The 18,037-nt window shown below is 53.3% G+C and overlaps 1 protein-coding gene across 2 annotated transcripts in view; it reads right to left on the reverse strand.

The window, feature by feature from the left end:
- Nucleotides 1–18,037, reverse strand: part of PLXNA4 (plexin A4) — a 614,743-nt gene that overhangs the window by 36,862 nt on the left and 559,844 nt on the right. For both annotated transcript variants that reach the window (XM_081243430.1, XM_081243431.1), the window contains 7 exons: nt 16,946–17,039; nt 16,169–16,408; nt 15,367–15,513; nt 14,440–14,674; nt 11,536–11,678; nt 3,456–3,724; nt 891–957 (listed from right to left, as the gene is read on the reverse strand). In XM_081243430.1, coding sequence (XP_081099556.1) covers nt 891–957; nt 3,456–3,724; nt 11,536–11,678; nt 14,440–14,674; nt 15,367–15,513; nt 16,169–16,408; nt 16,946–17,039 — 1,195 coding nt within the window. The remainder of the gene's footprint in view (nt 1–890; nt 958–3,455; nt 3,725–11,535; nt 11,679–14,439; nt 14,675–15,366; nt 15,514–16,168; nt 16,409–16,945; nt 17,040–18,037) is intronic.

The following is an 18,037-nucleotide window of genomic DNA, read 5'->3' on the forward strand; positions in this document are numbered from 1 at the left end:
ACCCTGAGCCCCAGGTGTGCGGAGCCCGGCCTCCCCCAGCCTCTGCCTCTCCGAAGGGCTGCTTTCCACTTCTCGGTTTTAATTCTCTTCTCCGGCTCCTTCCCACTGCCATTCTTGAGCTCTCTTTTCATCTCCCGGGCCCCCTCTCTGCCCCTCTCCCCGCCCTCACTCCACCCTGCTTTCTCTGCAGCCCTATCAAGAGACAGAGGTCCTAGAGGGGTGGGTTAGGGAGGGTGGGAGGGAGGAGGCGCAAGAGGGAGGGGCTATGGGGATATATGTATATGTATAGCTGATTCACTTTGTTATAAAGCAGAAACTAACATGACATTGTAAAGCAATTATACTCCAATAAAGATGTAAAAAAAAAAAGAGAGAGAGAGACAGAGGTCAGTCCTCGGTGGCGTGAACTCCTTAGAAAACAAGTTAGTAATTGGAGGCTAAGCAGCTCTTCCACCTCCCAGGCATGTCCTCGGCTTATCTGCCGCCACACGCGCTCCTGTACCTGCCCAGGACCCTCATCAGCCTCAATAAGTCTGGGGCCGGAGGGGCAGGAGGAGAGCAAGAGGGAAAAAAGGGGTGACTTGTCTTCAGCTTGAAATGGGAATGCAGGGTCTTCTCAGAGGCTCATCTCCCCTCACCTGTGAGAAAGCGGCCTGTGGGGACCGTGCCTCTCAAGCCAGGCCTGACCGTGGGTCTCTGCCTCCTGAGATGGTCAGGAGCCTGTCCCCTCCATGACAAGGGAAACAACACTTCTTGGCGGGGTTCTAGGAGCTGGGCCCCAGCATCTGTGGACTTGGGGGCCATGGAGGGAATAGGGGGGATGCTGGTTCATTCCCAGGCTGGTGGGGAAACTGAGGTAGGCCCAGAGAGCCCCCAGAATCCAATCATACCTTGAGGAACTTGTAGAGCAGGAAAGTAAACCAATTGGTCAACATCTTCTCAGCCACCGACTCAGTCCTGGCACCAGTCACAGAGGGACCCAGCGGAGCAAGACAAAGACAGAGGCAGCTGGTCAGACCTCAGGGGCTGGGAGGGCAGGGGGATCTGCATGGCTCTTGCTGGTTAAGGCTTTCAGGCCAAATCTTAAGACCCTAAGGGATACCTGAGTTCCTTGGACTCCTAGACACACCATAATGATAAGACAAGCTTTGCCTACCAAGCGGGGAGATGACCTTCTGTGCGCAGGCTCCCGGGTGAGTTTCTGTGAGAATGCGTTAGAGCAGCACTGTCCAATTGTCCAATAGCACTTTCGGGGTTGATGAAATAGCCCAATAGCACTTTGTGCTGTCCAACATGGTAGCCAGCAGCCACAGAGGCCTACTGAGCACTTGAAATGTGGCTAGTGCATCTGAGGAGCTGAATTTTTTATTTTATTTACTTTAAATTAACTTAGATTTAAATAGTCACATGTGGCTCATAGCTACCACATTGGTGATAGCCTTAGAGACCTTTATAGGATAGGTGTGTTCCTTGGGGTAAGAAAAGAAAAAAAAATCTGGGAGATACTCATTTGGCAAGGGATAGAAAAGAAGGTGGCAGGAGAAGAGGGTCATGGAGAAAGGCCAGATAGACTAGACTGAGCCCATCCCCTAAGCTAAAGACTCCCAGAGTAGGTAGTAACATGGAGCTGGATACCCAGCTCATTCCAACAGATGCCCAAATTATCCTCTTTAAAAGGCTTCCACGCACTTTGGAACTTCTCCTGGGAACCTTCCTAGTGTTTTATTTGCAATGACAGGGAGTTCATTCTTGAGTCTAATTTGCATCTTTCATGCTGCTACCCAAACCTGTTTATTCTTTTACTTTGGAAGTGAAAACACCACAGCAGCATTATGGACCAAAGGACACGTCTGGGTGCGTGCATTCAGAAAAAGACTACATTCAACCTTGCGGTAAGAGTGTGGCCAGCTCCCGAGAGAAAGCACCCATCCAGGTACATCTGGATAGAGTTGAAAGTGGCAGTTGCCACAAGATACTACTAACTAAAATCCCAATGCAGCTGGGCAGCTGCCAGCACAAAATGAAGCTGAGAAAAGAAGGAAGACTATTGAAAGGAGGGGGGGCGCCAAGGGCAAGAAGAAGAAAAGGAGACGGAGGAGAGCAGAAGAGAGAGAGGGCAACCGGGAGAGAGCAAACGGAAGACAAGAGGAGGGGACACACAGAAACAGAGCGAGACCACGCCGGGAAACTGTCGGTGGGAGTTCTGGCAGGTGGTGGCAACCCTAGAATTATGCCGGTGGGTGGCTGCATGGGGAAAGTAAAACAGAAATCAGAATGATCTACCTTGGTGTTTCCAAAGCCGTAGGAGTGCTCCTATATGTAGCAGCCTTTTGCAGCTGTGCAGGCCAGTGCCCACTGCACCAGGAAAAAGCCTGAAGTAAACACTTCAGAAAGCCAAGTCTACTCACTGGACCAAACAGGAGGCCCTACCTCAGACTCAGAGACCAAGGATGGAGGGCAGGGGACAGGCAGAGGCAAACGGTAAATGGGGTGGTCCAGGCAGAGGATTGGAGGTAATGGCCTGATGGGGGAGTTTTCCAACTTCATCTCTTCGAAGGCTAAAGGCTTTGGAGTAACAGCCTGGAGAAGAAATGGCCTTCAAGTGCATGAACAGTTTGAATGGCAGCACAGATAGAGGCAGAGGGTCTCGATTTCCTATAAGGCAAAGCCACGGGATATGGCTATGTCTGCACACGTGACCGTGCAGATTTCAACAGTGTTGAGGATGAGGCAACCCACGGTGTTGAGAGGTGGACCCTGGACCCGGGCAGAGCCCATAGCAGGGGCCAGGAAATACTTGCTGTGTTGCATCAGGCAAGTTGCCGCTAAAGACCTCTAATTCAAACACAGACTGGACCAGTGCTTTTCAAACTTTACTACACATTCAGATCCCCTAGGTTTCTCGCTAAAATGCTGATTCTGATCTAGTAGGTGTCGGGTGGCACCTGAGATTCTGCCTTTCCAACAACCTCTCAGGTGATGCTTCTGTTCCTGTTACCGGACAGCAGTGAGAGGTGCAGGGGCTGAAGTTTCCCAACTTGAGATGCTGAGGTGGGTTCCCAGAGGGGCCCTGAGGTATCTCTCCTGATTCAAGCCCTGACTTAGATAAGGTGAGGGGATGGAAAGATGGCCTCTGAAGAGTGCCCAAGAGAAAACCTCTGACAGAGAGGGTCAAATCAGGGGAGGGTTAGAGCGGAGGGAGGAGAATGGAAAGTGGATTTAGGGGCAGAAGAAAAACCACAGGGTGAGCAGATGGGCCGTGGTTGAGTCAGAGGCACCAATATGATGGACAGGTTCTTCTAAGAGGGCATGCAGTGCACCCTGGCCTCTGGCCAGGTCAGTACCTGACCTTGGGGGGCTTGGCTGCTCCTGGGAGCCCTGCCCTGGTCTCCAAGGGCAGGAGGGCCAGGCCGCTGTGCTGGGCTGGGTCGGGGCCCCTGGGGCCGCACCCCTACCTCCTGAGCAGCAGCTTGGGATGGTTCTTGCTCTCCAGGTTCTTGTCTATGAGGTCAGCCAGCAGTTGCTTCAGCACGTCAGTGGCGTACTCCAGCTTGCTCTGCAGCACCGTCATGATGAGCGAGGCCACATTGCCGCGGTCACGCATGGAGAAGCTGCGCTGAGACTCCAGCGTGCGGATGAAGGACAGCAGGAACACCTTGTTGTTGATGAGCTGAGCGAAGAGCTTCAGGCCTTTCTCCACGCGCTCCTGCCGGTAGCCCGGGACCTGCGGGGGAGACCCCGGGGTGCGGGGGTCTTAATTGCCGCCCGAGGTGGGGCCCCAGGGACACCCCACCGGGTGGGCCGTGCACACTGTTGACCCTCCCACCCTCCCATTCACCCACGACAGGCCACCTGGCTGATGCCACCAAGTCCTTATCTAGAGCCAGGCGCCACATTTGGTGTCTACCTAACCTCCATCACAGCCCACGAGGCAGGTCACTGTCTCTACAGACAGAGAGAACGTCATCATTAGCATGGCGTTGACAAGGGGACCCCACGCCACTGGAGACCACCATCACAGTCCCAAGTAGGGACTCCAGGAGGTCGGGGCTGCTGTGAGTGACACCCTTGCTGGGGGATCACCAAACCTGGGCCTCTGGCTAACCTAATGCTGACCTGTCTCTGGCCCTAGGGGTCCTGTTGACAGACTAGTGGCCTCAGAGTCAGGACTTCTGGGTTCCACGTGGGCTCCGACATCCCCATGCCATATAAGCTTGGACAAATCCCTTTACTTCTCTGGGGGCCCAAGTTCATTCACCTGCAAAAAGGGAAAGCTTAAGCCCAAGAGCCTCTCAGGCACTCCCTAACTCTAGCATCTGATGTTTTCTTAGGGATTCCTTTTGAGACCCTGCTCCATGCAGGGAAAGGGGAGGAAGAAGGTTTTGTCTTCCTGCCTGCATCTTCTGTTCACTGGGAGGTCCGTGCAAGGGTGCAAGGGTGTACCATCCACTCAGCAAACACGAGCCAGCGACTGAGCTATGCATGGAGGATGTGTCTCTGAGATGCACGAGAATAGGTACGGCGGCACCATGCGTCATGCCCCAAATGGGAAACAACCACAGCTCCAGGAACAATAGGGGGGCTCCAGGAACTGCAGTGCAGTTCACAGCAACAGGGATGGAGGACCCACTGCTACTCACAATAACAGGGATGAATCTTGCAAACATATTGAAAGAAAAAAGCCAGGCACAATAGAGAGCATACTGGACAATACCATTTAAATCCAGATTTAAGAAAAACGATTAAAATTCATCAATAATGGGAAAAAAAGGGTTTTCTGGGGGCGGCTGTGACTGGAAAGGGGCACAGGGGGACTTTGGGAGGCTGGTAATGTTCTGCTTCTCGATCTGTATGCTGGCTTAATGGCTGTGTTCACACGGGGAAAATGCGCTGAGCTGTGTTCTGATAATTTGTGCATTGCTCTGTCTGTATACTTCCATTAAAACAAAAAGTTCACTTAAAAAATGAAGCACAGCCTCTGCCCTGGAGGGAAGGCCCTCTGAGAACACGGAGCAGGGCATCTGGTGGGAAGCGGCATGCTGGAGGAGGGGGGGGCGTCCAAAGGAGGTGCCATCGAAGCCTCATCTTGAGGGATGTGTCCCAGGGAGGGTAAATGCACCAGGTCCTTGGGAAGGAGTGCCCCGTATGGAGCAGTAAAGAACACAGTTTCAGAGCCCGTTGAGCTTGCATTAACTTCATCACAGTTGTTTGTGAGTTGCAGGACCCTTAGGAGACTCAGTTCCTTTATCAACAACACGAAGGTACTGCAGCTAATACGTATACAGACCTTACTCTATGCCAAGCACAGTTCCACATGCTTTAGAAATACTGACCCATGTAATCCACCCAACAGCCTACGAGGTAGGTGCCATTATTACCCCAGGGTCCCACGAGGATAAGGAACTTTCCCCAGATCCCAAGAGAAGTGTCAGAGCCGGGCCATGAACTGGGCAGCTGGCACCGTGTCCTGCCCCCTCCCGGGACTCCTGAGAGCACGGAACAAGGTGTGTGAAAAGCCTCAGCACCATCACAGTCCAGTTACGGAATGGCAGCAATTTCATCCTGCTTCACTCTAAGGATTTTAAACTGGGGAGGATGGAAGTTGCCAGAGAAACCCTGTTTGCCAAGGCCCACGAAGCCAGAAGATGCAGAGCCGGAAAGCCCATGCCACTCATGTACGGTGCCAGCCTGTGTTCCGGGCTCGGGGCAAGGCGCTGGCTGCAGCGGAGTCCAGGCAGACCCAGGCCCTGCCCTCCGACGGTCAGCCAACAGTCTCAAGGCCCCTTCAGTGGGGGGACCCCTGAACTCTCCAGAGAGGCACTCACATCGAACCCCCGTTGCCTGGCATCAGCAGCTCCCACAGGTCAGGAACACGCATGTTTCCAAAACAGGTCCGTCCGCATTTCCTTTGCCGCTGTGCTGGTACACAGCTGTGCTGGTACACGGAAGGCTGGTACCTCTCCAGGCAGTTCTCACGAGAGAGCAGAGCTCACCAGAGCCAGGGTGGTGCCGGCCAGGCCACCTGCGATTCCTCCTGGCTCTCAGCACAGCCCCTCCTGGCGACCCTCTGGTTCCCCAAGGTCTCCAGCTTTGGCTTCCCTCCTGCCTGGCCCCCCTAGTCCCCCACTCCACGGCGGCTCTTGAGGGAAGAGCAAGGGAGACATGGCCAGCTCACTGTGCCACTGCGCGGGGCCTCAACCTGCCCAGACGTCTGTCTCCTACTGCCCAGACCCCACTCCGAGACAGCCCCTCCCACGCAGGCGTACACGTTTTACTTCCCCTCTCCTTCAGACCTCTCAGAAGACATTTCTCTAATTTGTCCTGATAATAAGAGACAATGCCACTTCCTGGGCTCCCGCCATGGGCAAATGACAGTCCTGGCACACTGTACACATTGGTCCAATGAAGCTGTCTCGTGACCCTCTTTTAACAGCCTCTCAGGGAAGCTACTGTGGCTTCCCAAGGCCAGCCAGCTGGTGGAGGGTGGGGCTGGATTGCCAAACCCCAGCTTGCTTGGCTCCTGAGCGCCCGTCCATCCTCCGCATCCTTGGCCTGTCTCGCCTACCCCTGGGCCTGGGAGGTGACTGAAAGCCAGCTCTGAGTCCCTGCAGCGCCCCGTGCAGGGCCTCCTGGAGCTCAGGTGGCCATCCATCGAGGGCAGGGGAGCCAAGTGCAGGCTTGGCTTGTGACACCTGGAGAGGAGGAGGAGGATGTGCTCTGGACTCCCTGGCCTGGTTGCACGTCCTTCTGGGCAGCAAGGCTCAGGGCCCTGGGAAGGAAGGTTTAGGAAAGCTACCTGCAGGGAAAGAGCATCCCTGTAGCAGCATGGGTTTTGGAATCAGAGACTAACAGACTCCTACATGGAGGAAAGCTCTGTCACCTCCGGGTTCTATTACCTCATCTATAAAATGAGAATATGAGTGCCTATGTCATAACGTTTTAAGAACATTAAATAAGATAATGTATGTAAAGTGCCTGGCACACACAGAGCGCACTTAAACAGCAGGAGTTTTATTACCTGCCACTCCTCCATTGGCTGTTTTCACTGATCCCTTTTGCCCCAGAGTTTCCAAGGTACCTAATGCATTGGCACAGTGTCTGGGTGTGGAAAGTAGGCATTTTCTCCCCCTTTTAGGAAGAGGAGATGGAGTGAAGTGTCTTGATAGAGAGTATCCAGAACAGTTCCCTTTTGTAACTTGCCACCCCTACTCCCTAAGCAGATGGCACCCTGAAACAAGACTTTCTTTATTCACCAGACGGTTCGATAATTTAGCTGAAGTCTGCGAGTATAAAACTGGATAGTAAATTTTCATTGTAACCCAATAGGTTAGAGTTTAGGAGGCAATGATATAGGTAGAAAATGAGGTGTGTGGTTACTGTTTGCTCTCTGTCTTGGAAGGACTGGTGTGTGATCAGTGCCTGGGCAACCCCTCACCCAAATGCCCAGACTGCACCAGATGGTCACGGAAGAGAGGCCTGGTGGCCTAACCTCCAGGACAGCCTAAAGCCAGAGGACCCCATCTTCTTCACACGCACCTACCATGCCCATCCCAGTGCCTGAAAAGGTGCAAACCCCGCTTTAGATTAGTCAACGGCTTCCCTAGCAATGTTTCCAAACCCAGAAAACCAATAGAGAGAAACTATTCCCATGGCAGGGAGAGGTTGGAAACACATAAGAAAAGAACTATCCACACAAGATCTCTGGATCTTACATAGGAGGCTGGATCTCACATAGTCCCAAGCTAATGTGGAACAGTAAAAGTTGATTTCTGTCTGTAAGAAATTAATGAGTTCAATGGAAATGAAAAAGTCTTATATTGTAGGTATATACCCCAAAAGATGGAAGCAGGAGCTCAAACAGATATTTGTACGCCCGTGTTCATAGCTGCATTATCACACTAGCCAAAAGGTGGAAGCAGCCCAAGTATCCATAGACAGATGAATGGATAAATAAAATGTGGTCTATACACACAAGGGGCTATTATTCAGTCTTAAAAGGAAAGAAATTCTGTCACATGGTACAACAAGGATGAACCTTGAAAACATTTTACTAAGTGAAATAAACCAGTCACAAAGGTCCAAATACTGTATGACTCCACCTATGTGAGGTACCCAGATTAGCCAAGTTCACAGACACAGAAAGTAGAATGGTGGTTGCCAGGGGCTGCAGGGGAGGGGGAATGGGGAGTTACTGTTCATTGGGTACAGAGTTTCAGCTGGGGAAGATGGAAGAGTTCTGGAGATGGACTGTAGTGACAGACAGTAATGTGCGTGAACTGAATGCCACTGAACTGTACACTTAAAAACAGCTGAAACGGTAAATTTTATGTTATATATATTTTACCAGAACTTAAAAAAATCTGTGTGACCTGCTTGATTCAGAGCCCGTGCCTGACAATTAGCCGTCTCGTGGTCTCCAACTCAGGGAAATCGGTGAAGCTGACTGTTAACTCCATCCTGAGCAGGAGGATGGGACGAGAAAGTCTGCCCTTGTGATAAAGGCAAGGACAAGAGAGAAGCCTCAGGTTTGAGGGGAAATTTTAACGTGCCAGATGAGGAATAAGGCCACGGTAGGACGTGATGTGACTTGTAACGGGGGCCGTGGGAACAGTCTCGGGCATAGGTGAGGCGTCCACCCAGGGAGCATCTGGGGAGCCATACAGGCTGGTCAGGTGATCATCAGAACCCAGCAGCCCCGATTCTCAGAGGCTTTCTTGGGCAGCCCTCCAAAGGCTGAGTTCATCCCACAGCCCCTGACCGATGGGCGGGGAAGGGGCGTCAGAGACTCCTGGTGGTGCAGCTCTGGACGTGCCCTGGTGAGTGTGTGTCCAGCCTGCGGGGTGGGCGGTGTCCCTGTGAAGTGAAGACACTGTGGGTCTCTGGACCGTACCTAACAAGGGCTCCTGAAGCTTTCCGGGCAGGGGTAGGAGTCTGCTGCAGTTCACTCTGCAGCCCCAGAAGCCTCTGGTGAGGGGTGCCTCAGAGGCCTGGGAACAAGGCAGGCAGGGCCAGGGCAGCACACAGTGGAGGAGGGAGCTGGCTCCGAGCAGCGCTCTGAGGGTGCCCAGGGCTTCTGTCTTTTGAGCCCAGCTTGCTGGGCAGGGCTCCTGGGCTGTGCACCTTGCTGAGGATTAAGGCTAGGAGTTGGGCAGCAGTTTCTCTCAGAAAACTAGCCCTAGAGGAAAGGCCCGAGGAAGTGCCGCTGGGTAGGGATGCCACCAGCTTTCAGCAAGGGGCCTGGTACAGTTCAGAAAGGCAGTGAGAGGGAATCATTAGGATGCTGGTCTCGGGCAAAGAGGGCTGCTAGAGACAGGGAGGCAGGTCGCGCACTGCATGCGTCCAGGAAATGCTGCATATGGTCGGTGCCGTCTGGAGCGGTGCCGTGTTCAACCTGCACCTTCCCACAGCATCCTGTGGGAGGATGAGCCCTGGAGCTCCCCTCCACCGCCCTGGGCAGCCCTTGCGAGTGCACTGCCCTTGGGTGTGCACTACATCAGTGCCAAGTCAGGCCTGAGAATCTAAACATCTACGGAGATGCAAGGGCAGGTGGGAAAGCCATAAGATAAACGGGATCAAATGAGAAACAAGACCACACGATAGGACGTGGCATGATTTACAATACGGGCCATAGGACTGGTTGGGAAAGCAGTGTGGAGCGTGTGTGTGTCCATCAAGAAAACACCTTGTGTGGGAGAAGGCTGTCTCCCAGCCCGCTCCAAGGTATTCAGGCTGCCCTACAGGGATGCCAGCTTGGAAATGGTCTCAGAAAAGCTGATTTAAAAGTTAAATGCTTATGGATATATATACACGACCAAATGTAAAATAGATAGCTAGTGGGAAGCAGCTGCATAGCACAGGGAGATCAGCTCGGTGCTTTGTGACCACCTAGAGGGGTGGGATAGGGAGGGTGGGAGGGAGACGCAAGAGGGAGGAGATACGGGGATATATGTGTACGTATAGCTGATTCACTTTGTTATACAGCAGAAACTAACACACCACTGTAAAGCAATTATACTCCAATAAAGATGTTAAAAAAAAAGGTTAAATGATTAAAGCAAATCTATTTGGAATTTTGAGCTAATGAAAAAGAGAGAATAACTTTATATACTCATCCTAGCTGAATTCTTATTTTGAGGGGTGTGGGGATGTTCAAACACAACTTCCCTTCCTAGGACTGCCATTTCCACCCTAATTCAGGCAGACACACAGACATTCATTTATTCAAATCATTCAACACTTCCTGCATGCCTACTATGTGCCAAGTACTCTGCTGGAAGCCAGAATTACAAAGATAAATAAGGTATGCACAGTCTACACAAAAATCACACACACACACACACAGAGACACACACACACTCTTCATTCCACAATCAAGTTGGAGAAATGTGGGGGGGGGCCCCAAGGGCCCTGGGGACTTGCTGCATTTCCTGCAGAGGGACACAGCCTCTACGTCCCCTTGGAGAACCCATGCAGACATTCCCAGGGGGCCAGTACCTGCTTAACTGTGCAAATCCGGAGTGACAGGTCTGTTTCTATGTTACGGACAATATAAATATGGAATCAAGTCTTATTTTCCGTGGTGTTTTGGCCAAAGATTTTTGATCCATCCAAATAAGTCTCCAGAGCCGTAGGGCATGACATGGACACAGCCCCTCAGAAGTCACGTGCACAGGCTTGTCCTTAGGAATATAGACTCTGGAGTCTCCCTGCTGGACCCAGATCCCTGCCCCACTCCCTCCCAGTTGTGTGGCCTTAGTATTTTCACCTGTGAAATGAGTGTACCTGCTTTGGAGGGCTCTTGGGAGGTTAAATCAATGCACACGTGTAAAGTACTGAAAACTGGACCAGGATGTTAGTCAGCAGTCAACTCAGGGTAATTATTCCTTATGATTATTATTGTGCCCTGGTTTCCTCATTTATATTTTTTGCATTTCTCTGGTATTTATAAGTCATTCCAAATCCCTTTCAGAACAAAGCATAATATGAATATATGCTTAAGCCAGACACTATGCTAGACACTAAGTGGGATAAAATGTTCACAAGATGAGGTCCCTGCTGGTACAAAGGCAGTGGTGTTCTTATCATTCACATTCCCACCTTCCTCCTGAGCGCAGCCCTTATCTTTCCCAAATTTATTTACTGAGCACCAACTAAGCAGTGAAACCCCTTATATTGTGGTTTCTTAAACAAGGGTCCGTGAACTTCCTACATTGTTTGCCAGATTTCCCGTTTCTGTGTCTATGGACGGTTTTTCTGAGGAGAGGGTCTTCAGCTTCCATCCAATTCTCAAGGGATTTATGACCCCCGAAGACCCAAAGCCCTACTCCCACCTCTGCTCTGAGTTCCCTTTCCTCCCGAAGGACGGGCTGGCACCGACGGCGGGGCACACTGGCACCACCCCTTGGGCAAGTCTCGTCCCCTCCCTGGCCTCAGCTGACCCTCCTCTGAATGAGGCGGCTAGACTTGGTCACCACTGTCTCTCTCTGCACTAACACTGCAATGGGAAAGGACTCGGCCACAGTAACTGCTTCTCACCTCGAGGTCCCGGAGGACAGGGTGGTCTTCAATTCCCGGGAACAGCACTCGCATAGTGTAGGTTCTGTAGTCCAGGAAGGGAATCCCGGCTCCGTCCAGGTCACTGGTCAACTCGTGGATGTCCGTCTGCAGCTCGGCAAAGGCTGGCACAAAGACAAGCCCGTAAGACTGCTGGATGGGGCCCAAGAGCTACGCTGCCTCGGAACACTCAGAACCCTCTCCCAGGGCCCCGGAGACCTGCACAATGGACCGAAGTAGCGCAGGAATGAGGAGGAGGGGGATGTTTTACGTAGCTGAGGTGAACGATATAGGTATGGGAGAAAGATGCAGCACAAGGAAGCTTGTCTTGGGCCAAATCCCTTCCAAAACATGAATGGGGGTCAGGCTGTCCACAGATCTGTCCCAGCTGCTGCTGGGGCCAGGAGGGCCTCCCCCTCTGAAGATGAGGGCTATGGCTTGCAAAATATGCTGGGGGTTAGGGGTGATATCGAAGGACACAGGGAGTGAAGGGGGCGGTTCCAGTGATGGAGAGTCTGTTTCAGATTCTGTGTTTTACAGTGGGTTTCCTTATAGGAGTTAAGAACTATTTCTTCTGAAGTCCCAGTTCTTGGCCACGCAGCTTACCAGAGCCATCAAACCACCAAATGGGGCCAGATGAAGGCTCTTGCCCCACTGATATATATCCCTCTGAATAAATATGCAGGCTGTCTCTTTGTCCTTCCTTTCTCAAGGTCATGCTACTCAATGGTGAATTACGATCTGCATATAGGTACCGCTGTCTGCGGAGACAGCCCAGGCCTCCGGCATGGTCACAAAGCTGCAAGACCACCCCCGCCTCGAGAAAGTTCCACACACGAACCCACTGTTACACAGCCGTGTGATCACTCTCTGTCCTGGGTACAGCCCTCCACCCTGGGAGGTTGTCAGAGGTAATGTCAGCCCTTCCTTCTCCCATTTTTTCCCTTAGCACATGCAAATGCACATGTACACACATGCATGCAAGCACACACACAAGCACACACACACACACACACACACAAGATGGATTAATACATGCCGGCAAAGAACAGCCAGTGGATATTGACTAAACAATACTTCTTTCTATTTACATAGACAAGAATAGGGAAAAACTACTTTGTGGGCTCAGAAGAAATTCACAAGCCCAATGTAGCTCCAGGGCCCTCGAAAAGCCAGCCCTGCACCCAGTGGTCTCTGCTGACGACACGACCACAACGCGGCCGCCCAGCTGCTGTCGGCAGGACCCCACCACACCCTGCGGTGCTGACGTCCTGCATGGGGACCCTGGGTCTCCGGGCCTTGAGGGTACCAGGGCTTCTGGTTTGACAATGGGGACGGCGCCGGCACCCCTGGAGAGGCTGCTGCAGAACCCCCTGTGCTGCTCTCTTTCTGCATCTCTGCTCACACTGACGCGGGGGGACCTTGTCAAGAAAAGTGACTCCGAAGGTAGAGTAACCCTAACACATCTGAGTGGAACCTACACTAATATGTGTGAAAGGGGAGTCAGTGAGCCTTTCTGGCATGTACCGTCACCAAAAACCCTGATGAGAACTCGTGTGTGCTGAGTGAGAAACACACGTGCGTGTGTGTTTGTGGGAATGTGTGCACGGGCATGCGTGCAAAGGTGAGTGTGAGGGCATGAGTGACCACCTGAGTGTGTGTCAGTGTCTGTGGGCACATGTGCACACATGTGTGTGTGTTTATACATCCAAAGGTCGGGCCTTGTGAGGGGGCCAGGCTGGGCCTCTTCCGAGTCTGTATGTGGCTGACGGCCTGACTCACCGTCAAGGCTTCGGGAAGTCACCTTCCCTGGACCCAGGCTGCCCTTTCAGCGTTCAAGAGCCAGCTCTGGGCGCCTCTGGAAAACACTTTCAAGGCGAATCCTACGTATCCTTTGCTCTATCATCTCTCTTCCCACCCACGTGAGACAGCCTCTCCCGAGCTAGAAGCCAAGGCCCTCCCCTGGTGTCCCCGAGTCAGGACCCCCTTTGTGACTGCTAATTCCTTCTTCTCTGGAACGTTCCAAGAGGAACCTGGCTTCAAACTGCCCCCGCCGCCCCCTCCCAGTTGGGGTGCTCAGCTGGCGGGGAGGAAAAGGAGGGAGCTAGCTTTTTATAGGTCTGCAGCTTTCCTTCAAGTCACTGAGCGCCTCCGACATTCAAGGCTTCAGGCCTGGCACATAAAAGAGATTCTAATCACTACACCTAATTAGAGGGAAGAGTACATTGCAGAGAAAAAAATTAAGCAGCGTAAATATAATAAAAGGCAGTAATTAACAGTCCCACAAGGCGATGCTGTGTTGACAGCTAAGGATGTGGAGAGAGGATGGAAGGGACCCGCTTCCCCATTAGAGAGCCACGGCCTCCCTGGTGGGAACGCCGGAGCCCCAGGTACAGGCTGATTACGCCGCGTGTGAATCTACACAAAGAATCAGCTCAGACCCTCCCAGGGTGACTCACGAATGATATCCTGGGAGTGACAAGAGTCTGACTTCTACATTTCCCTCTTGGATTTAGTGCGGCTGATTTCACTTCATGGTGGTGTTGGTAATTTTTTAAAATACAAGCTGTGAAACGCTCTTTCCTCTAAGTCTCAGATCAGCCCTCCAGCCTCACCTTCCTTCTGAAAGAAGACAGCTGAAGACTGCTTGAGTGCGTCATGGAAGGGCCCCTCCGGGTCTCCCCCAGAGGAGAGGGCAAAACTCACCCGGCCGGGATCCTGGGCTGGACACGGCTCTAGTGGGGTCTGAAATGATCCCGGCCTGACTTGAGGTAGAGATTCTGGAGGCGGGAGACGCAGGCCCAGCGCCGCCCACCGCTGCGGGTGTTTGAGATGCACGCGCTCGCACGCACACGCACGCGCGCCCAGCCCCCCGCCACTACGGACCTTCTTTGCACTCCAGGGCCACGCGGGACTCCAGGTTGTCCATCTGCATCTGCAACCGCTTCAGCGTGAGGTCGCTCTCCCGGGACTTGCGTTTGTAGGCGATGAGAACGGCCACGATGAAGATGATGAGGAGGCCGCCGGCCACGGCGATGCTAACGATGGCGGGCAGGCTGAGCGGGCTGTCCGGGGCAATGTACACCATCCCCGGGGAGTACTCCATGCCACCGACTCGGGCCTGGGGGGACACGCGGGGGGAGACGGAGCTGGATGGGGGCACAGAACATCCTAGGCAAGGGTCCCAAGCCACCAGTGAGCTGGTGACCAGGGTCGCGTGAGGGAAATGGCTCCAGGGAGGAGAGTCATCACTGGCTGTAAAAGCAGACGAGAGGGCACCTGGGGTGGAGGGACTGGGGGTGAACAGCTCAGCGCAGGCCACCCCCACAACTGGGAAAACCACACATTATATTATTCGGGAGTGAACTCGGTTGTCTTCATGAGGAAACAGCACTCAACTGGGATCTAAGAAAGCCTACGTGCCATCAAAGTCTGGATCCCCGAAGACTCATCCCATTGTGAGGACAGATGACAAAGGCACAGGACGTGATATTATGTCCTGCCCGGGTCAACGATGGTCCTCTCCTGGAAGGGTCTCTTGCCTCTAACAGGTGATACAGTGCATCACTGAATGCTGTTTCGCATTGTCCTTACTGTAGCACCAGCCAGTATGGAAAGAATGACAATGCGGAAGAAAGAAGTCCGAAGTGGGACGAGGAGAAGGAACTGGGAGTGTGGGAGAGCCAGGAGGAAAGTTCAAGAAGGCCAGAATCCCCTCCCAGAAAGCCCTGGTGGCCCAGGATGGAGCTGGACCGCTCACCCCACCGCATCCATAGTGCCTGCCCATCCAGGGTAGAGTCCCGCCAGCCTCACCATCACTTTGTGCCGGCCTATGAGGTTGGGGGACTCGCAGAGCAGCTGCACATCCGACACTGTGACGGTGCATGGCTTCTCCCCGACCAGCACGGTGTAGTTCAGCTTTACATTGCCCCCAGCCACAGGCGGGATCAGGTTCTTGCCCTGCATGGACAGGAAAGCCGAAGTGCCCACCCCAGAGTCAGGAGCACAGCTACCGGCTGGCTGACATGTCCTCCCACCTGGAGGTCCCATCCTTCTGGGGAGCTGGTGGAGAGGCCACCTTCCCTAATAAGTCCAAAAAATTCACAACACCTATACTACTATTCCCCCTTCCTCAGTGGGAAATCAATAATCAAGGCACTCTTTTCAGCTTGTCCCAAATGCAGCTTCAGAATCCTTCTCAACACAGAGCTGTAATCAGTCACTACCAGTTGCTTCAAATTGTCATGAGTTAAAATTAATTTGCTACCCATGCTCCAAAGAAGCCCTGTAAGGTGGTTTGCAAAGGGCTGCACAGGAGGAAGCAGTATGAGCCTTTGACCTCCCAAGTCCTGGACTCAGGGGCCAAAGCTGGGAGTCAGATGGCCAGGGTGGATCCAGCTGCCTTGACCAGGTTTCTGTGGCCCCTAAAGAGAGTGCACCTCTCAATACCAACTCAAAGAGCACATTTACCATAGTCTGGGCTATAACACAACCTCTGCTAGCTAATGACACCGGCCACAAGATCTGGCAGAAGCCCATGACTTGTGGCCTCCTTCTGTGACTTGGAAAGCCTCCCCTTGCATACAGCGGCCTCCTTCCTCCCATCTCACTCTACCTTTAGGATGATGGGTGTGCCGGGCTTGAGCTCCAGGATTCCTGAGGGACCGAAGGCCTCAAACACAGGATTGGGGTAGTAGGTGAAGTTGGTCTTGTTAAGGATTAGCAGGGACTGGACATTGTCCAGGATGAAGCCAAACTCCTCGGGCCTCTCCGTCAGGTCAGACTGGTGGTCGGGCCCCAGAGCGAGGGCAGGAGCCTGGCAGGTCATCTCAGTAGCGTTCAGAACCTCGCAGAGCTGGGGTGGAGCCGGACAGGGAGGACTATGTGGCATGTCTCCGCACACCTGCAGCCCCAGACACCCGCCGGCTCTCCCTCGGTGCCGTCGTACAGCGTGGTGTTGACACGGGACAGTCATGGGTGGATCCCCACAGCTCCAGTGGAGTCAGGACCACACAACCTGGGCACTCAAGGACAAGCTCTGCAGCTGACACCTACCTCTGCCCTGCCCATGGCAGGCACTAGGGTATCTCTAAGCTATCTCTATGGCACTGGGGGTCAGAGGATGGAAGAATAAAGGTCTTCCATCCCTTATTAAGAATAAGAAACCCCAGAAACCCAGAAGAGATTGCTCCTGCATGCCTGTACCCCAGAGTGTAGAAATGGCCTCATGTCTGCTCCCCCATCCCGCCATCCCAGTGTCCGGGGCGTCACACGCGATGGGTCATCGGTGTCTGGGGTGAGCCTGCCTGAGCCCTCGGAGAGCCCACACCCTTTAGGGCAGCCACGCGCCGAGTGGACAGCCCCCCGTGAGCCCCACCAGTCCCGGACTCACATTGATGTGCTCCTTCCCTCCGTGCTTGGCACGGATCTGGGGGTTCTGTATGAGGTCCAGGTGAGTCCCCCTCACGGCGATGGGTGTGTTCCCACTGATGGGGAAGAAAGAAGGAGGCGTGTAAACACAGGGATAGGAATAGCAACAGTACTTGATGACGACGATGATGATGATGATCTATCAGGCTGAACTCCAGCATTGAAGACAATGATAACCGGGGGGCAGGATAACATTCACGGGGACAAGATGACAAGCTGACTGCATAATAATAAGGACGAGCTCTCAGCAGCCGAGGGGGAGACAGTGATGACCAGATGTCCGCGGCCATCCTGCACTGAGCTCATTCGGAGCGTGGACACTCTACGGAGGCTGGGCCTGTAGCACGGCCCTCTTGGCCCCCCGAGGCCTCCTGACCTGAGCCAGCTGCTTCTCTGCAGTCTCCCAGCGTCTCTTTCCCTGCCCTCCCCAGTCTCAGGGAATTTTCTTCACCCTGGCCCTGGCCCAAGGGAAGCCTCGCTCCAGACCACCCTCCACCAGACCCTCAGAAGTCTGAGCACAGCCTCCTCCCCCAGGACAATCATACCACAAATTTCTACCTTAGAGGCTTCAGTCGGCTGGGACTTGGGAAAGGCCAAGGCCCAGCCACTCAGGAACCTCCTGTAAGAATGCAAATATGAAATGCTCCAGGACTCTCGCACCCTGGGGAGTCAGCCAGAGGACTGCTAACGCCGAGCGATTAGGAAACTCGTCTTTGGGTAGCTTTTCAATGGAAACCTGGACGCCACTGTCCTATCTTCAGGGCCACTGAGAAGCTGGCATGGGATGGAGGCTAGCTTCCTTGGGGGCTACTCAAAGGGAGGTGATGAATTATGTTATCTGCAATCAGGGGAGTATCACTGAGAAGAATCTATTTAAAACAGGTAAGTGGTTATAAGCTTGTGGGTAAAGAGTCCTTGACAGCCCCATTCATCTCTACCCCTCTATCCACCTGCCCCCCTTTACACGCCATTCCTGCCCTCCCTTCCTCTCGCCCTCCAGCGGTCCCCTCTGAAGCACATCCCCACCCCACGTATGCACATGCAGGAAGATTTC

Source organism: Mesoplodon bidens, assembly GCF_964165515.1.
Source record: "Mesoplodon bidens genome assembly, chromosome: 9".
Lineage (NCBI taxonomy): Eukaryota > Metazoa > Chordata > Mammalia > Artiodactyla > Ziphiidae > Mesoplodon > Mesoplodon bidens.